The sequence below is a fragment of the Coregonus clupeaformis genome, unplaced genomic scaffold (genome assembly GCF_020615455.1).
Source record: "Coregonus clupeaformis isolate EN_2021a unplaced genomic scaffold, ASM2061545v1 scaf0411, whole genome shotgun sequence".
In the NCBI taxonomy this organism is placed as follows: Eukaryota; Metazoa; Chordata; class Actinopteri; order Salmoniformes; family Salmonidae; genus Coregonus; species Coregonus clupeaformis.
Window position 1 is genome coordinate 111,713 of NW_025533866.1, and position 22,525 is coordinate 134,237.

The following is a 22,525-nucleotide window of genomic DNA, read 5'->3' on the forward strand; positions in this document are numbered from 1 at the left end:
CTAGGTACCTAGTGGAGGACTAACTGACCCTCCTGCTAGATAGGGGTCCAGCTAGGTACCTAGTGGAGGACTAACTTACCCTCCTGCTAGATAGGGGTCCAGCTAGGTACCTAGTGGAGGACTAACTGACCCTCCTGCTAGATAGGGGTCCAGCTAGGTACCTAGTGGAGGACTAACTGACCCTCCTGCTAGATAGGGGTCCAGCTAGGTACCTAGTGGAGGACTAACTGACCCTCCTGCTAGATAGGGGTCCATACCTAGGTACCTAGTGGAGGACTAACTGACCCTCCTGCTAGATAGGGGTCCAGCTAGGTACCTAGTGGAGGACTAACTGATCATCCTGCTAGATAGGGGTCCAGCTAGGTACCTAGTGGAGGACTAACTGACCCTCCTGCTAGATAGGGGTCCATACCTAGGTACCTAGTGGAGGACTAACTGACCCTCCTGCTAGATAGGGGTCCAGCTAGGTACCTAGTGGAGGACTAACTGACCCTCCTGCTAGAAGATCCACACCTCCAGGAGGCTGCAGAAGGAGAGAGGCTGTGTGGCTGGACCTTTGGTTAGTTTATTGCTATTATAGTGGTCATGTTTGATTGACATTTTCTGTACATTTTCGGGAGCCTGAATTAAAGCAACAGACACCAAGACAATGTTGAACCACCCTGGCTGTCTATTCTGCCTGGTCTCCCCACACCCAGGGGTTGGCTACAACTGTAGATCTGAAGCTGTGTACAAAGACAGAGAGTCCAGCTTCCCAAGAAGGTTGATCATCCTGGAACATGACTCAGTTCCTTTTCTCAACACCATGTCGATGAGGTCACGTGCCTTCTCTGCCCTCTCAGGTATCCCCTTTAGTGAGGCCATTTCCTCCCTTCCTTCCTTCAGACAGAGTGAGTTGCAATCCCATAAAGGATCTAAGAAGGTCAAGATGTCAACGTGGTGGTGTGTCTTTGACTAGCCAGCTTTATGCTTTAGCACTGGCTTGACGAGGTGAAGAAGTGTCTTTGTCTAGCCAGCTTCATGCCGTAGCACTGGCTTCACGAGGTGAAGAAGTGTCTTTGTCTAGCCAGCTTCATGCTGTAGCACTGGCTTGATGAGGTGAAGAAGTGTTTTTGTCTACCCAGCTTAATGCTGTAGCACTGGCTTGACGAGGTGAAGAAGTGTCTTTGTCTAGCCAGCTTCATGCTGTAGCACTGGCTTCACGAGGTGAAGAAGTGTCTTTGACTAGCCAGCTTCATGCTGTAGCACTGGCTTGACGAGGTGAAGAAGTGTCTTTGTCTAGCCAGCTTCATGCTGTAGCACTGGCTTGACGAGGTGAAGAAGTGTCTTTGTCTAGCCAGCTTCATGCCGTAGCACTGGCTTGACGAGGTGAAGAAGTGTCTTTGTCTAGCCAGCTTCATGCTGTAGCATATTCAGATCAGGTGAAGAAGTGTCTTAGTCCACAGACTAGGAGACAGGCCTCAGCATCTTCAGATCAGGTTCTACAAGAAAGAGGATGGAGGAGAAGGGAAGAGAGAGATCAGAAAGTATGGAGGAGAAGGGAAGAGAGAGATCAGAAAGTATGGAGGAGAAGGGAAGAGAGAGATCAGAAAGTAGGGAGGAGAAGGGAAGAGAGAGAGATCAGAAAGTAGGGAGGAGAAGGGAAGAGAGAGATCAGAAAGTAGGGAGGAGAAGAGAAGAGAGACATCAGAACGTAGGGAGGAGAAGGGAAGAGAGAGATCAGAAAGTAGGGAGGAGAAGGGAAGAGAGAGATCAGAAAGTAGGGAGGAGGAGGGAAGAGAGAGATCAGAAAGTAGGGAGGAGGAGGGAAGAGAGAGATCAGAAAGTATGGAGGAGAAGGGAAGAGAGAGATCAGAAAGTATGGAGGAGAAGGGAAGAGAGAGATCAGAAAGTAGGGAGGAGAAGAGAAGAGAGACATCAGAACGTAGGGAGGAGAAGGGAAGAGAGAGATCAGAAAGTATGGAGGAGAAGGGAAGAGAGAGATCAGAAAGTAGGGAGGAGAAGGGAAAAGAGAGATCAGAAAGTAGGGAGGAGAAGGGAAGAGAGAGATCAGAAAGTAGGGAGGAGAAGGGAAGAGAGAGATCAGAAAGTAGGGAGGAGGAGGGAAGAGAGAGATCAGAAAGTATGGAGGAGAAGGGAAGAGAGAGATCAGAAAGTAGGGAGGAGAAGGGAAAAGAGAGATCAGAAAGTAGGGAGGAGAAGGGAAGAGAGAGATCAGAAAGTAGGGAGGAGAAGGGAAGAGAGAGATCAGAAAGTAGGGAGGAGGAGGGAAGAGAGAGATCAGAAAGTATGGAGGAGAAGGGAAGAGAGAGATCAGAAAGTATGGAGGAGAAGGGAAGAGAGAGATCAGAAAGTATGGAGGAGAAGGGAAGAGAGAGATCAGAAAGTAGGGAGGAGAAGGGAAGAGAGAGATCAGAAAGTAGGGAGGAGGAGGGAAGAGAGAGATCAGAAAGTATGGAGGAGAAGGGAAGAGAGAGATCAGAAAGTAGGGAGGAGGAGGGAAGAGAGAGATCAGAAAGTATGGAGGAGAAGGGAAGAGAGAGATCATAAAGTATGGAGGAGAAGGGAAGAGAGAGATCAGAAAGTATGGAGGAGAAGTGAAGAGAGAGATCAGAAAGTATGGAGGAGAAGGGAAGAGAGAGATCAGAAAGTATGGAGGAGAAGGGAAGAGAGAGATCAGAAAGTATGGAGGAGAAGGAGGAGTTCCACCTGAGATAATGATGTGATGATGGTCCTATGATGTAACTACAATAAGATAACAGTCATTTATTACAGACAGAAACACAAAAACATGCTTCCATTTTGAAAAACAGTTCCTCTTTGATCTGGGTAGCTGTGTTTTTATTTGACCTATATTTAATCATTACACATATTCAAGGGAGGGAGCAAAGAAAACTGTCTTACCTAGATTCACTCAAGTCCTTAACCAGATGGTTTTCATGTTCAACGAGAGCTTTGAGACAAGCTCCCGTCACTTCTGGTCCTTTGGGGATGACTGCTTTCAGTAGTTTTCTCATTCGGTCCTGTTCAGTTGTTTCAGCTGTTATTCTGGAGTGCTCTTCTTCACCAATCAGGTTCTTTGACCACAGATCATCTGCTATTGGCATTGAGTTTTTGGTTCGCTGAATTAGTTTAGCCCAGTGTTTCTTCAGAAACTCCTCAGCAGGAATGTCAGGGAGTGTTAATGCTGAAGGGGGGGTCAATTAAATTAATATGGCTTTAGGGTTAACAGCAGCTGTTTCTACATCTTCCAGTCTCTCCAGTTATCGTTCCTCTGATAGTCATTTATTGTATAGAGCCGACTCCAGGGTTGTGGTCAATTCCAATTAAAGTCAGTCAATTTAAAATAGAAAATTTAAATAATAATTTTTCCTATTAGGTTTATTGAGAAGTCATTGAAAATAGATGCCCTTATTAAATGTTTTATCAACAATCTACTCAGAATAATCTAATGTCAAAGTGGACATGTCCCCCATACATTCAACATCTGGAAGGTCCCTCAGTAAAGTATTGAATTTCAAGCACAGATTCAACTACAAAGACCAGGGATCTTTTAGAAAGCCTCATAAAGAAGGGCAGTGATTGGTAGATGGGTAACAATAACAAATCAGACATTGAATATCTCTTTAAGCATGGTCAAGTTAATAATTATCCTGTGGGTGATATATTAAACCACCCAGACACATCAAAGATGCAGTCGTCCTTCTGAACTGAGCTGCAGGGCAGGAAGGAAACTGTTAGTGATGTCACCATGAGTTCATTGATGATATTAAAACAGCTACAGAGTTCAATGTCTGTGATGGGAAAAAACTGAGGATGGATCAACAACATTGTAGTGACTCCACAATAATGACTTAAATGACAGAGTGAAAAGAAGAATACAAAATAGACAGAATAAAAATATTCCAAAACAGAAATACCTTATCGACATAAGTATTCAGACCCTTTGCTATGAGACTTGAAATTGAGCTCAGGTTTATCCTGTTTCCATTGATCATCCTTGAGATGTTTGAACAACTTGATTGGAGTCCACCTGTGGTAAATTTAATTGATTGGGCATGATTTGGAAAGGCACGCACCTGTCTATATAAGGTCCCACAGTTGACAGTGCATGTCAGAGCAAAAACAAAGCCATGAGGTCGAAGGAATTGTCCGTAGATTGTGTCGAGGCCCAGATCTGGGGAAGGGTACCGAAACAGTTCTGCAGCATTGAAGGTCTCCAAGAACACAGTGGCCTCCATCATTCTTAAATGGAAGAAGTTTGGAACCACCAAGACTTTTCCTAGAGCTGGCCGCCCGGCCAAACTGAGCAATCGGGGGAGAAGGGCCTTGGTCAGTGAGGTGACCAAGAACCTGATGGTCACTCTGAAAGAGCTCCAGAGCTCCTCTGTGGAGATGGGAGAACCTTCCAGAAGGACAACCATCTTTGCAGCACTCCACCAATCAGGCGTTTATGGTAGAGTGGCCTGACGGAAGACACTCCTCCGTTAAAGGCACATGACAGCCCACTTGGAGTTTGCCAAAAGGCACCAAAAGACTCTCAGACCATGAGAAACAAGATTCTCTGGTCTGATGAAACCAAGATTGAACTCTTTGGCCTGAATGCCAAGCGTCACGTCTGGAGGAAAGCTGGCACCATCCCTACGGTGAAGCATGGTGGTGGCAGCATCATGCTGTGGGGATGTTTTTCAGCGGCAGGGACTGGGAGACTAGTCAGGATCGAGGGAAAGATGAATGGAGCAAAGTACAGAGAGAGCCTTAATGAAAACGTGCTCCAGAGCGCTCAGGACCTCAGACTGGGGCGAAGGTTCACCTTCCAAAAGGACAACGACCCTAAGCACACAGACAAGACAACGCAGAAGTGGCTCCGGGACAAGTCTCTGAATGTCCTTGAGTGGCCCAGCCAGAGCCCAGACTTGAACCCGATCTAATATCTCTAGAGAGACCTGTAAATAGCTGTGCAGCGACGCTCCCCATCCAACCTGACAGAGCTTGAGAGGATCTGCAGAGAAGAATGGGAGAAACTCCCCAAATACAGGTGTGCCAACCTTGTAGCGTCATACCCAAGAAGACTCAAGGCTGTAATCGCTGCCAAAGGTGCTTCAACAAAGTACTGAGTAAAGGGTCTGAATACATATGTAAATGTGATATTTCATTTTTTTTTTTGCAACAATGTCTAAAAACCTGTTTTTGCTTTGTCATTATGGGGTATTTTGTGTAGATTGATGAGGGGGAAAAAACGATTTTATCAATTTTATAATAAGGCTGTAACGTAACAAAATGTGGAAAAATTCAAGGGGTCTGAATACTTTCTGAATGCACTGTAACTCATGTTTACTTACTTGTTGAATGGGTGGCAGTGATGTATTCATCTGAAAGATAAACAAAATGAGGTTATATCACTCTAAATAGCATCTGTTACAAAAGTACAAAGTTATGATTGACATATGCTCCTACCTTGTGATACCACTTCTTTCCATGCAATCCTCTCATCATCACCGAATAACTCCATCTCAATGTTAACCCCTGTCATTTTCACAACCGCCCTGAAAAAGCTTGGTGTGGAGTCTCTATGTATGAGATGAATCTTCTGGAGAGAGATGGAGAGAGCGAGAGAGAGATTGCTTGCAATGTAAACATATGTTTCCCATGCCAATAAAGCCATTTGAATTGAGAGCCATCGAGCAAGAGAGAGCAATGGATAGAAATGTGATTTAAATGTCCGATTCATGTTCTTACTTTACTAAAACTGTACCTGTGGATTGATGGCGGTAGAACAGGGAATGTTCAGTCTGAAGAAACTATTCAGTTTGAAGGCCTGCTCTGGTCTTGAGATGAGAACCCTTGAAGACCCTTGAGACTTTTCCTGTTGTTCCACAGCCTGCGAAACGAGGCATGGAATACACAGCCAGTCAATGTATAGTCTTATTCAAACATTATTCAGAAAACTAGCAACACACTATTATCTTCATGTTATGAGTGTCAACATAAACCGTACCAATGCTTAGTTAAGGTCACCTCTAAAATAATGGTACCTCACCTGTATTTGGCTGGGGTTACTGGGGAACAGGTATAGGCGTGGAATTAGTGTTTGCTTTTTCACTGTCAGATAGAGCATCAGCTCACAGTGGACATCTATGTTCCGCCAAAAGATATAGCTCAGTATAACAGAGATAACTGAGAACTTGGGATGGAGAATTTTGGCATGGAATCTGGTGACCTCATGCACTTCCTCAAAAGACACTCCATGTTCCTCTACATGAAAAATCTTCATCTCATTCCTCAGGGAAGGGTTGGTCCCTGAACAACACAATAAAAAGGAGACAGAAAGACAAATATTGTATTATTCAAACAACTAAAACACAAAGAATATGTGGTACCAGATCACAGTAAACTCAAACTCCCAGAATATTCATTTATTCATTCAGGAAGTGAAACTCAGTTACATGGAAATGTCTTTCTGAATACTATGTCAATATGGTTTTACCTAAACAGACAAAGTGTGGCAGATGAACTTCCTCCAGTTCACCTAACTCCATAGTGATGTCCAGCAATGGACCACCTTGTCCGTACTGCATGTCTTTCAGAAGTTGACTGTAGGGTTCCCAGTTCCTGAAGTGATACTTCAGAATGACATCTCTCTCACACACCCAGCGGAGCCCAGACACTGTGCACTCATAACGCCCTTTGGGTGTCCTGTGCCTGAGGGCAACAACAAGATATGGTAGAGAGGGTCAATCGTCAAATGGAGAGGTTGGATTAGAAGACTACTCCCAAAGGTAATGGGGAAATACACTAGCAAATGGAATGAAATGTTAAAAGTAGTTATTTTACCTGAACATTGTCACTCCCTGGACAGTGGAAGTCAAGGGTTCAATCTGAAGCCAGTGTGTGGAGTCCTGAACAAGGACAAGCATGTCAGTTATACATATGGGGCCAGTTTCCTGGACACAGATTGAGTCTAGTGCTAGACTTTAAGCCTAGTCCTGGACCTTAAAGAACGTTCTATTGAAACTTCCATTGATCATGCTTTATCTGTGTCCGGGAAACTGGCCCATTAACCAAAGTAACTAATCTAATGTATTTATTCAATGTTACATGGAATGCTGGTATGACAACAGCTAAAATCCTGCATGCCTACAAGCAGAACACAGGACTGTCTATATCCCAGTATGAATGGTTGGTCAGTACACACCTGGCTTTCAGACTGTGTTTATATTACTAAAGCAGAACACAGGACTGTCTATATCCCAATATGAATGGTTGGTCAGTACACACCTGGCTTTCAGACTGTGTTTATATTACTAAAGCAGAACACAGGACTGTCTATATCCCAGTATGAATGGTTGGTCAGTACACACCTGGCTTTCAGACTCTGCCTGACTCCTGAAGGTATGTAAAAGTGAGAATTGACATTATGACTTACCTCAACATGGTCACAAGTCTTACAGCTCTGAGGAATCCCTGAAGTCAAAAGTAGTTGTTATTTAAAATGGACAATCTCATGTAATAATGAATTCATAATTATTAAATAGACTTGTAATAAAAATGTATATAAGTGAGCAACAGTCTCATTAGCACACATTAGTGTTATATTAATGAATGTTTGTGGAAGCAGGAAACAACATGGTTCTGGTCCATGTTTTGTAGATGTTGGGGGCCTGATTTCTGGTAGATCCCAGGATGAGAGCTTAAAGGTAGAGTCAGCTAAATGATGTTGTACGAGCAGCACCGCAGATATTGTGATGAGCAAGATGCCTGACTTCTCTTTCACACAGTATCTGCCCATGTGCACGGGTTCTCTTCACTCTTACAGCGTGGTAGCCACGGGACCAAAACAGAGAAGTTTAGCATCGCGCTCCAACACTCTTAGTTGTTGTAGAAATTTACCCACTATGATGTTTACTTTGTGCATCTACATCATATTGCTGACTCTACCTTTAAGTTTGTTTTGACCAAATAGATCATGATTGTGTTCCTTGCCTAGGACTCAAGAACGCTTTAATCGTATTTTGATTTTAAAACAATTATCAGTTAACACTCACATATCTGGTCTCTGGTGTTCTCAGGTCCAGGCTTGATACAACACTCTCCACCATGGTCTCTGCTGTTGGTAAAGCAGAAGGATAGACTGTGATTAAACTAAATACAACTTATAAAGGCTTTATATAGCATTCATACAGTCTTCATAAGCAATACAAAGGGTGTATAAAGGGTGACAGAACCACTCCCTATGTAGGGTGCATTGCCAAATGTGACATAACACTATGTCAACTTCCATGAAGTCAATACTGATGGTGACATTACAGGTGACATTGCTTATCTTGATGAAAGCCCCTAGAGACGTGAAGTCACCAGGTATCATTTTAACAGGTTCTGATGCCCTCTTGTGGTTAGAGTGAAACTGACACTACAGTGAGACATAGGAGAGGAAACATCTGTACATCCAACAGAACACATTAAAAACACACCACCGCCACTAATCTAACTGTCTGTAGGGCCAACAGAACACATTAAAAACACACCACCACCACTAATCTAACTGTCTGTCGGTCCAACAGAACACATTAAAAACACACCACCGCCACTAATCTAACTGTCTGTAGGTCCAACAGAACACATTAAAACACACCACTACTACTAATCTAACTGTCTGTAGGTCCAACAGAACACATTAAAACACACCACTACTACTAATCTAACTGTCTGTAGGTCCAACAGAACACATTAAAACACACCACTACTACTAATCTAACTGTCTGTAGGTCCAACAGAACACATTAAAACACACCACCACCACTAATCTAACTGTCTGTAGATCCAACAGAACACATTAAAACACACCACTACTACTAATCTAACTGTCTGTAGGTCCAACAGAACACATTAAAACACACCACCACCACTATTCTAACTGTCTGTAGGTCCAACAGAACACATTAAAACACACCACCACCACTAATCTAACTGTCTGTAGGTCCAACAGAACACATTAAAACACACCACTACTACTAATCTAACTGTCTGTAGGTCCAACAGAACACATTAAAACACACCACTACTACTAATCTAACTGTCTGTAGGTCCAACAGAACACATTAAAACACACCACTACTACTAATCTAACTGTCTGTAGGTTCAACAGAACACATTAAAACACACCACTACTACTAATCTAACTGTCTGTAGGTCCAACAGAACACATTAAAACAAACCACTACTACTAATCTAACTGTAGGAATGATTCCAGAGGAAAACACATGATGAAACATTGCTATGACTCACCTTTGAATGTGTTGGTCATTTATCTGACACAGGGTCACTGAGGAGGAGGAATAAACCCCAAACCCAGGATAGAGGGGTTCAGTGAATGTGGTGTGTTCTGTGTAAAGGTGTGTCAGTGTACCAGAGGAGGACACGCTATAGAAGGACAAAGTACCAGCTGGCCAGTCCAGATACACTCCAACGCTGTTAGAAACAGGACCAGGGATGGATCTGATGACTCCAGCATGGTAAAAGTGATAACCACTGTCATAGCAGAATAAACACCAGGACTTCCTATTGGCTCCAATCCAACTGTCATCCTCCATCTCTCCCTTCCTCTTCATTCCTTTGTACACCACACCAATATGAGAAATGTCACCATCCATCTCCACCTCCCAGTAATAACGAGATCCAGATAAGCCTTCTCTGCAGAGAACTTGGTAATGATGGTCAAATCTGTCTGGATGGTCTTCATAATGTTGCTTCTCCTCCACCCGTGTCACCTTCCTGTTCCCCTCAGACAGTATCAGGTTTGGGTTTGCTGTATTTGGGTCCAGGTTGATATGGCAGGCATCTGTAGACAAAAGGAGAGTTTAATCAAACCACATTTTCATATAAAATGTTGTTTTGTAGGTACAGAACAAGTATTGATTAGTTACTATATCACTATGGTTCTGAATATGTAGTTAATTAGGATTGAAGAGACTTACATTTCCTCACCCCTGATTTCAGCCTGAACTCTCCACCATGATCCACACTGTAGGAGAAACAGGTTATTGACTGACAAAGACCTAATACAGCAGTCAACATTTAAACCATATTGTTGTGTTCTGGTGCACTATCCAAGTTCATTACTAGAGACATACAGGTATTCTGTCCTACCTACTGCATACAGAAAAGAGTACAATTCATTACTAGAGACATACAGGTATTCTATCCAACCTACTCCATTCAGAACAGAGTACAATTCATTACTAGAGACATACAGGTATTCTAGCCTACCTACTGCATACAGAACAGAGTACAATTCCAACAGGATATCAGAGATGCAGAAGAAGAGTATTCATGTGGTGATGATGTATGCTGTGTTGGAGTGCTAAGCCTGCTGGGTAAACGTCTCCTGTATTCTACCATCATGTCCTCATGTTACTGAACCTACTACACTACATAGGACACAACCACTGCTCACACTATTAGGACATCTATTCTGACTTACTTCAGCTTCATCAGTTTATCTGTGGGATCCACCAGAGCAGCTGAAAGCAGTCCCCCTGCAGAGTCTCCTGGGTGATTGTAGCTCAGGTCCAGCTCTTTCAGGTGGGAGGGTTTTGACCTCAGAGCTGAAGACAGAGCAGCACAGCCCTCCTCTGTGACCAGACAGCCAGACAGCCTACAGAGAGACACAACAGCTGTCTAGGTTGGTGGACTGGTGTCAATCATCTTGTAGGACACCCATACATTTGTCCATGACACAAACATTGTGATGAAACATCAGATGTTCAGAGTATTTGTTTTACTAAGCTCAGTACCGACCTGACTGAAACAGCTGTACATACCCCCAGTGTGTGTAGTTTACAGTCTGGATCCTCCAGTCCAGCAGACAGCAGTGTAACTCCTGAGTCCTGCAGGTCATTGTCTCTCAGCTCCAGTTGTTTCAGTTGTGAGTTGGGTGAACTCAGGACTGAGGCCAGATCTGAACAGCAACCCTCTGTCAGACCACACTGACCTAGACTAGAGGACAGAAGAGCACATGATTAACAAATGTCTGAAACATCCACATAATAACTCATACTGAAGAATGTTAACTCACACTAGTGTCTGTATGTTGCAGAGTGGACTGGTTAGTCCAACACAGAGCAGCTCCACTCCTCTGTCTCCCAGGTCATTGTAGCTGAGGTCCAGTTCTCTCAGGGGGGAGTTTGGTGTCTGCAGAGCTGAGGCCAGAGTCTCACAGGATTCATATGTGAGTTTACAGCCAGCCAGTCTGGAGAGAGGAGATATAGTGATACACTGTTAAATATGCAAAGCTTTAAGAATAATGAGATGCATTAAGATAATAACAGAAGGACACATGATTAACCAATGTTAAAAACATACTAACTCACTCAAGATATTTACCTTAGTTTGATATATGTTGTTATGTACAGTGGGGAAAAAAAGTATTTAGTCAGCCACCAATTGTGCAAGTTCTCCCACTTAAAAAGATGAGAGAGGCCTGTAATTTTCATCATAGGTACACATCAACTATGACAGACAAATTGAGAAAAAAAATCCTGAAAATCACATTGTAGTATTTTTTATGAATTTATTTGCAAATTATGGTGGAAAATAAGTATTTGGTCACCTACAAGTAAGCATGATTTCTGGCTCTCACAGACCTGTAACTTCTTTTTTAAGAGGCTCCTCTGTCCTCCACTCGTTACCTGTATTAATGGCACCTGTTTGAACTTGTTATCAGTATAAAAGACACCTGTCCACAACCTCAAACAGTCACACTCCAAACTCCACTATGGCCAAGACCAAAGAGCTGTCAAAGGACACCAGAAACAAAATTGTAGACCTGCACCAGGCTGGGAAGACTGAATCTGCAATAGGTAAGCAGCTTGGTTTGAAGAAATCAACTGTGGGAGCAATTATTAGGAAATGGAAGACATACAAGACCACTGATAATCTCCCTCGATCTGGGGCTCCACGCAAGATCTCACCCTGTGGGGTCAAAATGATCACAAGAATGGTGAGCAAAAATCCCAGAACCACACGGGGGACCTAGTGAATGACCTGCAGAGAGCTGGGACCAAAGTAACAAAGCCTACCATCAGTAACACACTACGCCGCCAGGGACTCAAATCCTGCAGTGCCAGACGTGTCCCCCTGCTTAAGCCAGTACATGTCCAGGCCCGTCTGAAGTTTGTTAGAGTGCATTTGGATGATCCAGAAGAGGATTGGGAGAATGTCATATGGTCAGATAAAACCAAAATAGAACTTTTTGGTAAAAACTCAACTCAGTCGTGTTTGGAGGACAAAGAATGCTGAGTTGCATCCAAAGAACACCATACCTACTGTGAAGCATGGGGGTGAAAACATCATGCTTTGGGGCTGTTTTTTCTGCAAAGGGACCAGGACGACTGATCCGTGTAAAGGAAATAATGAATGGGGCCATGTATCGTGAGATTTTGAGTGAAAACCTCCTTCCATCAGCAAGGGCATTGAAGATGAAACGTGGCTGGGTCTTTCAGCATGACAATGATCCCAAACACACCGCCCGGGCAACGAAGGAGTGGCTTCGTAAGAAGCATTTCAAGGTCCTGGAGTGGCCTAGCCAGTCTCCAGATCTCAACACCATAGACAATCTTTGGAGGGAGTTGAAAGTCTGTGTTGCCCAGCGACAGCCCCAAAACATCACTGCTCTAGAGGAGATCTGCATGGAGGAATGGGCCAAAATACCAGCAACAGTGTGTGAAAACCTTGTGAAGACTTACAAAAAATGTTTGACCTGTGTCATTGCCAACAAAGCGTATATAACAAAGTATTGAGAAACTTTTGTTATTGACCAAATACTTATTTTCCACCATAATTTGCAAATAAATTCATAAAAAAATCCTACAATGTGATTTTCTGGATTTTTTTCTCATTTTGTCTGTCATAGTTGACGTGTACCTATGATGAAAATTAGAGGACTCTCTCATCTTTTTAAGTGGGAGAACTTGCACAATTGGTGGCTGACTAAATACTTATTTTCCCCACTGTAGCTGGACCCCTATCTAGCAGGAGGGTCAGTTAGTCCTCCACTAGGTACCTAGCTGGACCCCTATCTAGCAGGAGGGTCAGTTAGTCCTTCACTAGGTACCTAGCTGGACCCCTATCTAGCAGGAGGGTCAGTTAGTCCTCCACTATGTACCTAGCTGGACCCCTATCTAGCAGGAGGGTCAGTTAGTCCTCCACTATGTACCTAGCTGGACCCCTATCTAGCAGGAGGGTCAGTTAGTCCTCCACTAGGTACCTAGCTGGACCCCTATCTAGCAGGAGGGTCAGTTAGTCATCCACTAAGTACCTAGCTGGACCCCTATCTAGCAGGAGGGTCAGTTAGTCCTCCACTAGGTACCTAGCTGGACCCCTATCTAGCAGGAGGATCAGTTAGTCCTCCACTATGTACCTAGCTGGACCCCTATCTAGCAGGAGGGTCAGTTAGTCCTCCACTATGTACCTAGCTGGACCCCTATCTAGCAGGAGGGTCAGTTAGTCCTCCACTAGGTACCTAGCTGGACCCCTATCTAGCAGGAGGGACAGTTAGTCCTCCACTAGGTACCTAGCTGGACCCCTATCTAGCAGGAGGGTCAGTTAGTCCTCCACTAGGTACCTAGCTGGACCCCTATCTAGCAGGAGGGTCAGTTAGTCCTCCACTAGGTACCTAGGTATGGACCCCTATCTAGCAGGAGGGTCAGTTAGTCCTCCACTAGGTACCTAGCTGGACCCCTATCTAGCAGGAGGGTCAGTTAGTCCTCCACTAGGTACCTAGCTGGACCCCTATCTAGCAGGAGGGACAGTTAGTCCTCCACTAGGTACCTAGCTGGACCCCTGTCTAGCAGGAGGGTCAGTTAGTCATCCACTAGGTACCTAGCTGGACCCCTATCTAGCAGGAGGGTCAGTTAGTCCTTCACTAGGTACCTAGCTGGACCTCTATCTAGCAGGAGGGTCAGTTAGTCCTCCACTAGGTACCTAGCTGGACCCCTATCTAGCAGGAGGGTCAGTTAGTCCTCCACTAGGTACCTAGCTGGACCCCTATCTAGCAGGAGGGTCAGTTAGTCCTCCACTAGGTACCTAGGTATGGACCCCTATCTAGCATAACATGTTGATACAACTCTGTCTCTCTCTCACACCAACACACCTACCTACCTGATGTCTGTGTATTTTAAACTTTAGATTTTAAATTTCATTGTATACGCATTGTAAGCATGTATTGTATACGCATTGTAAACATGTATTGTGATGTTATTGGAATTTACTTACTGTATTTGCATACTCACTGTGAATGTGTCCGGGAAAATGGCTCTGAGAATTTGGCATTCAACTTAAGACCACAGAAATGTATTTTATGAATATATTGTACAGTGTTGGCCTGATAGAGGTTAATGAGAGGGGCTGGATATCAACACAACCATCTCAGTCTATCAGCAGTTTTCTCAGTGAGAGCACATTGACCATTGACAGACATAAGGAGCTGCTCAACCTCTCTCCTCTTTACCAATGACTTGAGAGTGGCTGAAGGACATATAAGGAGCTGCTCAACCTCTCTCCCCTTTACCAATGACTTGAGAGTGGCTAAAGGACATATAAGGAGCTGTTCAACCTCTCACCCCTTTACCAATGACTTGAGAGTGGCTGAAGGACATATAAGGAGCTGTTCAACCTCTCACCCCTTTACCAATGACTTGAGAGTGGCTGAAGGACATATAAGGAGCTGTTCAACCTCTCACCCCTTTACCAATGACTTGAGAGTGGCTGAAGGACCAATCAGCCCCCCATCTATACACAATGTTTTACTAAATGTTTTATAACGTTGTATTTTTCTATGTGTATCTACCTGCCCAGGGACTACAGCTAAATCTGGCACATTTACAGAAATGTTGATTGATGTGCAGTATCCCTGTCAAATACATGTTGTACATGTCAATTAAAATGAATGTATTGTGACTTAGAATGTTGTTTAACAATATGGAAAAAAGCAATAAAGTCAACCGCCTTTATAGCACAAATAATATTATAGCACTGACATTTGTTAACAGCATTGAAAGTAATGATTACTAGACAGTTGTCATGGTAAAAGCAGTAATACAAATAACATTATTTATGATGCTACTATTAATAATAATAATAATATTATAATAATAATAATATTATTATAATAATCAATTTTAGAAAACACTTTAAAATCCCATCGTTAATTAGATTAGATGAGTTTATTAGTCACATGGAGAGGGACGCAAAATCTTGTGCTCTGGGCTCCAACAACGCAGGTCAAAATAAATCAAATCAAATCAAGAGAAGTGAATGAGACAAGATAAAGATGATAATAATATGTAGACATTTACAACTGGGTGGTGGAGGGGGGGGCAGGGTAAGAGTCTGTTGGGTGGTGGGGGCAGGGTAAGAGTCTGTTGGGTGGTGGGGGCAGGGTAAGAGTCTGTTGGGTGGTGGGGGCAGGGTAAGAGTATGTTGGGTGGTGGGGGCAGGGTAAGAGTCTGTTGGGTGGTGGGGGCAGGGTAAGAGTCTGTTGGGTGGTGGGGGCAGGGTAAGAGTCCGTTGGGTGGTGGGGGTAGGGTAAGAGTCCGTTGGGTGTTGGTGGGGACAGGGTAAGAGTCCGTTGGAATGGAAATCCAACTATCTAGTAATCATTACTTCCTCGTTTACCCTACCCTTATTAATAGTAGCATTATAAATAATGTTTTACTGCTGTTACCATGACAACTATCTAGTAATCATCACTTCCTCATTTACCCTGTCCTGTTGTGTTCTAAAATACTATTCTGATACAACCCCCCAAACAATACTAATACATTTCTTATTAAACTTTATTTTCTAGTTTATTTTATGCACTTTGTTATTATTCATTACATCATTTATCAGTCATACGTAGGCGCTAATCTGTACGAAAACCATGCAAGGGATCATTTCCACGCAAAGTGTGAGATTTATCAATATAAATGTTACCTTGAGAGTGTTCAGCCCCATGACCACGATCAGTGCCAAGTGGTGGAATAAGGGAACTGATGGTCAAGCGTAGAACGGGGAAAATATACTGTATGTTGAAAATGTGTTTTATTGTGAGAGTAATAATGACATTATTTTATTTATTTAATTGTATTGACATTGTGAATTCATGCAACGTCTTGACAGGTTAAATATAATTGACCACATTGGTGCATTTGTAACGATAATAATCCATATAAAGTACAGTCATTAAATTAGAGGTACGTGTGAAAGTGAAACTATTGTGTAAATCCTATAAAAGACTGAGATAATGGGAATCCAATGAGAGGTGGCTGATCTTGCTCTGTTGGAAGATCTGGCAAAGCAGCATTTCACAGAGAGCACGTTTTTAGAGACAGGTGGGACTTTTTAGCAGAAAGTACAGTTTGGCTCATCAGATATCGTTTACCAAAACCAATCTTATAGGACCTTTGCGAGGATTTAAGACCTACTTTAGAAAGGCAAACCCATGCCATTCGGGTGCGCGTCAAAGTGTTATCCATCCTCGGGTTTTTGGCAACGTGCACTTTTCAGCCGAAGCTTGCCGATCGGCCAGCGGCATCTCACATCCCTCGATGAGCCAATGTTTTGGATGCAATCACCAGCAAAACGTACTGTAACATACAATTCCCACCATCGCGCAACAGGTTAAGAGGGGTTTCTTTGCCATCAATAGGTTCCCAAATACGAACGGAGAAATAGACGGCCCCCACATCGCCATAAAAGCACCATCCCAAAACGAGTTCAACTAGGCTATGTGAACAGAGAAGGCTTCTACTCTTAATGTGCAGGTGATAGGTGATGTTATGTGCAAAATACGCTACTGAATTTAGTGCTCAGGTGGAAAGCACGACTTGTTCATTCTGCAGAACAGCAATGTTGCCGATCCGCCTACAGGGGGAGCTGTTCAGGATGGATGGCGTATTGGTGAGTATTGCCTACTGCTAGTGTCAGATATTGAATTCAACCAAAAGGTTTTATTTGTCTCACTCAGTTGTGGTTTGATTAGTAAAAATAAAAAGCATAGCTACAAAGAGAGGACCATTAGAACACTTCAAAGTATATTTGTCATCGCTAAAGCAACTTGAAGTGTCCTAATGGTCTCTTTGCTAGCTAGGTTTTATTTTTACTCATCAAACCACTAAAGTACTATTTGTCTCACTCAGTTGTGGTTTGATGAGTAACAATGAGCGTTATAACTCCACGTGAAATACGCCCATCATTCACCCTTCATGGTGACAATAACGCCCTTATTTGCTGTATAGTTGGGAAGGATTGGAATTAGGCCAAGACAGTATATCTAAAGGACATATCCATGGCGAACTTCAAATGTCTTTGGAGGTGTTGGCAGAATGTTTTATTTTACAGTGACATTTGCTGTAGGTCTATCTGACCGTTTATGAAAGACAAAAACAATTGCAAATAGTTGTGGACCTGTAAACAGATCGTTTGGATAAAGTAATCCTTCTACCCCCAAAAAAAAAAATTGTAAAGTGGTTATCCCACTGGCTATAGGGTGAATGCATCAATTTGTGAGTCGCTCTGGACAAGAGCGTCTGCTAGATGACGTAAATGTGCCCTTGAGCAAGGCACTTAACCCTAATTGCTCCTGTAAGTCGCTCTGGATAAGAGCGTCTGCTAAATGACTAAAATGTAAATGTAAATGTAAATGTAAATGTTTGAATGAAGTAATGTTTTGCATTCACTTTTTCCCGAAACTAAATATGCTTCACTGCCCACAAATTCGGAAACGTTGTCTACTCGAAAAAATAAAAATAAACGAGTTTATTGGTAGCCTACACACTTCAATACAAAAGATCAGCTGTCTGTTCACCTGTTACATTCTGCTGTATGTTATAAACCGCGCCGCGCACCCTGTCATCTGCATAGAGCAAACACTTTAAATAATAGCCTCTCTGATAGGCCCAATTAAATGAGAAATGCGCATGGTAATTTGTTGTATGGCTACATCGGGAATATGAACTCATCATGGCCAGAAAAGGTGAGGAATTTATTATGCAATGATTATGATAATGTATTATGTTTATAAATGAAATATTGTCTACGCAAGAAATGTCACATTACATCATTCAGACGTCGCCTACAAACGTCAATGGAAAAGGTGAATCGTCTGTTCTAACGTTAAACTGCGCTTCGGATCGGATCGCATAGAGCAAAATAGGCTGCTGGAAATACTGTAGCTGATCTATTTACTACTGTGAAGTGGGTCCTATTAAATGAGAGATGGGACGAATGGTAGCCAATCCGAACTTGTTGTTGGCCTATAGGATATTTTGCGAGTATAGGCTTTGTTCTGCAATAACAGGAAATGTATGCGGGAGACCTCATGGGGCGGAGCGTCGTCCAGGGTAGGGGAGGGAATGGCCGGCAGGGGATATAGCTCAGTTGGTAGAGCATGGCGTTTGCAACGCCAGGGTTGTGGGTTCGATAAAATAATGTATGCACTAACTGTAAGTCGCTCTGGATAAGAGCGTCTGCTAAATGACTAAAATGTAAATGTAAAATGTATTTCTAATTATTTTTTAATGTAAAGATACATGGATTTTCACTAGCAGCAAATGATTGCATCTTTTGTTATTATATTTAGCTAGGCCTACCGGCTGTTTTGTTCTGAATAAGAGTCTCGTCATATATTCCCCATCTGCACAAAGCTACTAGGCTACTTTTGCCTTCTTAATATGCAAGACTTCAACCACTAGAAACTGTGCGCACGCATGGTCTAAAGTTTGCAGCAAATTCTCAGGTCAAGTTCAGTTTTTTATAAATGACAACATTTGCGTGAAAAGTGGCACATGCTTGTTTTGTGGTATATTTTTGTGTGTAGGCACTTCGCGTTTATAAATGAGACCCCTGGTATTTTGCATAGAGCAAAATACTTGAAATAGCTGATCTATTTACTGCTGTGAAGTGGGTCCAATTAAACGAGAGATGGTTGGAACAGTAACCTTGTTGTAGGTCTATATGCTACCACGTGAGTATGAAACCATCACAGAAAAGGTGAGGAATTTATTATGCAATGATCATGGAAACGAAATAAATAATAGCCTAGGAAATAGATGGCTATTTGTAATTATTTTAAAATGCAAAGAAACGAAATATAATTTTATCGCTAACGGAAAATGATTGCATCTTGTTATCAACCTTTTTATTGTAATGAATAAGCTTGTCCATCATATTCTCCATTTACACTAAATACTAATCGAACTTGCCTGTGTGTTGATGATTTTGGATACACGCTGTGTTGGTATTTACATACGTGTGTGTTTTGGACGTGTGTTTGCCAGACCTTACCGAAATAGTATTTGTTTTCTTTCTGGATGCCAGCAGGTATTGAACTAACCTCTTTTCGTTCTCCTCCTCCTCAGACTCCTCCTCCTCCCCCTCCCCTCCTCCTCCTCCCCCTCCCCCTCCCCCTCCTCCTCCTTACTAATACTTATTTTCCACCATAATTTGCAAATAAATTCATAAAAAATCCTACAATGTGATATTCTGGATTTTTTTCCCTCATTTTGTCTGTCATAGTTGACGTGTACCTATGATGAAAATTACAGGCCTCTCTCATCTTTTTAAGTGGGAGAACTTGCACAGTTGGTGGCTGACTAAATACTTTTTTTCCCCACTGTATATTTAATCATTACACATATTCGAGGGAGGGAGCAATGAAAACTGTCTTACCTAGATTCACTCAAGTCCTTAACAAGATGGTTTTCATGTTCAACGAGAGCTTTGAGACAAGCTCCCGTCACTTCTGGTCCTTTGGGGATGACTGCTTTCAGTAGTTTTCTCATTCGGTCCTGTTCAGTTGTTTCAGCTGTTATTCTGGAGTGCTCTTCTTCACCAATCATGTTCTTTGACCACAGATCATCTGCTATTGGCATTGAGTTTTTGGTTCGCTGAATGAGTTTAGCCCAGTGTTTCTTCAGAAACTCCTCAGCAGGAATGTCAGGGACTGTTAATGCTGAAGGAGGGGGTCAATTAAATTAATATGGCTTTAGGGTTAACAGCAGCTGTTTTCTACATCTTCCAGTCTCTCCAGTTATCATTCCTCTGATAGTCATTTATTGTATAGAGCCGACTCCAGGGTTGTGGTCAATTCCAATTAAAGTCAGTCAATTTAAAATAGAAAATAGAAATAATAATTTTTCCTATTAGGTTTATTGAGAAGTCATTGAAAATTGATGCTATTAATGTTTTATCAACAATCTACTCAGAATAATCTAATGTCAAAGTGGGCATGTCCCCCATACATTCAACATCTGTAAGGTCCCTCAGTCAAGTATCGCATTTCAAGCACAGATTCAACTATATACAAAGACCAGGGATCTTTTAGAAAGCCTCATAAAGAAGGGCAGTGATTGGTAGATGGGTAACAATAACACATCAGACATTGAATATCTCTTTAAGAATGGTCAAGTTAATAATTATCCTGTGGGTGATGTATTAAACCACCCAGACACACCAAAGATACAGTCGTCCTTCTGAACTGAGCTGCAGGAGAGGAAGGAAACTGCTTAGTGATGTCACCATGAGGCCATTGGTGATTTCAAAACAGTTACAGAGTTCAATGGCTGTGATGGGAGAAAACGGAGGATGGATCAACAACATTGTAGTGACTCCACAATAATGACTTAAAATAACACAAATATACAGAATAAAAATATTCCAAAACATGCATCTTATATGCAACAAGGTACTAAAGTAATACTGCAAAAGGAAACGGCAAAGGAATCCACTTTTTGGCCTAAATGCAAAGCCTCATGTTTGGGGCAAATCCAACACAACACATCACTGAGTAACTGCCTCCTTATCTTCAAGCATGGTGGTGGCTGCATCATGTTATGGGTATGCTTGACAATACTGAGGAGTTTTTCAGGATAAAAAGAAATGGGATGGAGCTAAGCACAGACTAAATCCAAGAGGAAAACCTGCTTCAGTCTACTTTTCACCAGACACTGGGAGAGGAATTCACCTTTCAGCAGGAGAATAACCTACAACACAAGGCCACATCTACACTGGAGTTGCTTACCAAGAAGACAGTGAACATTCCTGAGTGGCCGAGTTACAGTTTTGACTTAAATCTGCTTGAAAATCAATGGTAAGACTTGAAAACTGCAGTCTAGCCACAATCCCCAACATCTTGACAGAGCTTGAAGAATTATGAAAAGAATAATGGGCTAATATTGTACAATCCAGGTGTGGAAAGCTCTTAGAGACTTAGCCAAGAAGACTCCCAGCTGTAATGGCTGCCAAGGTGTTTCTAACATGTATTGACTCAGGGAGCTATTTCATTTCTATCAATCTAAATATATATATATAAATATTCTTACACTTTGACATTTCAGTATTTTGGTGTAGATTGTTGACAAAAATGACATAAATTAAATCCCCCTTTAATCCCACTTTGTAACACAATAAAATGTGATGCAGATACTTTTGCAAGGCACTGTGTTTCTGTCTGAATGTTCTGTAGCATTACACACCACTGAACATGACTCATGAAGACCTTCATCACACCACTGAACATGACTCATGAAGACCTTCATCACCCCACTGAACATGACTCATGAAGACCTTCATCACCCCACTGAACATGACTCATGAAGACCTTCATCACACCACTGAACATGACTCATGAAGACATTCATCACCCCACTGAACATGACTCATGAAGACCTTCATCACCCCACTGAACATGACTCATGAAGACCTTCATCACCCCACTGAACATGACTCATGAAGACCTTCATCACCCCACTGAACATGACTCACGAAGACCTTCATCACCCCACTGAACATGACTCATGAAGGTCTTCATCACCCCACTGAACATGACTCATGAAGACCTTCATCACCCCACTGAACATGACTCACGAAGACCTTCATCACCCCACTGAACATGACTCATGAAGGTCTTCATCACCCCACTGAACATGACTCATGAAGACCTTCATCACCCCACTGAACATGACTCATGAAGACCTTCATCACCCTACTGAACATGACTCATGAAGGTCTTCATCAGTGTCCTTCATCACAACTTGAAGAGACGTTCGATCTATAACCCGTTTTATAAACCTCGTCCACAAAAACAAACGTACCTATTGGATGAGAGTCTTTGCTGTATTCATCTAAAAGACAAACAAGAGAAAACATCATAAAAACATTTTAATAGCATCTGGAAGAAAAGTACATTTATGATTGACATACTGTTCATGTATAGTATTTCTTACCTTTTGATACCACTGATTTCCATACTGTCCTCTCATCATCCCCGATTAACTCCATCTCAATGTCAACCCCTGTGTTTCTCATAACCATCTTACAACAGCTTGGTGTGGTGTCTGCAGGTAACAGCTGAATCTTCTGTAGAAGGTCATATGGTGCAACGATTGAGACAACAGACAGAGAGAGAGAGAAAGAAATAGAATGATATTCCAGTTATTAATATATAATATGACAGATTCATGTCCTCAGCCTGCTAAAACTGCACATC

At 42.4% G+C, this 22,525-nt stretch overlaps 1 protein-coding gene across 1 annotated transcript; it reads right to left on the reverse strand.

Moving 5' to 3' along the window:
• Positions 1 to 1,307: 1,307 nt before the first annotated feature.
• Positions 1,308 to 8,101, reverse strand: LOC121561645 (NACHT, LRR and PYD domains-containing protein 1 homolog). The gene is made up of 10 exons (XM_045215262.1): positions 8,046 to 8,101; positions 7,427 to 7,464; positions 6,835 to 6,899; positions 6,488 to 6,702; positions 6,041 to 6,300; positions 5,756 to 5,881; positions 5,458 to 5,590; positions 5,343 to 5,372; positions 2,905 to 3,187; positions 1,308 to 1,481 (listed from the first exon to the last, which is right to left on the reverse strand). Exons 3-10 carry the CDS (start codon positions 6,840 to 6,842, stop codon positions 1,475 to 1,477), a joined length of 1,062 nt encoding a protein of 353 aa, XP_045071197.1. The 5' UTR covers positions 6,843 to 6,899; positions 7,427 to 7,464; positions 8,046 to 8,101; the 3' UTR covers positions 1,308 to 1,474.
• Positions 8,102 to 22,525: the final 14,424 nt, after the last annotated feature.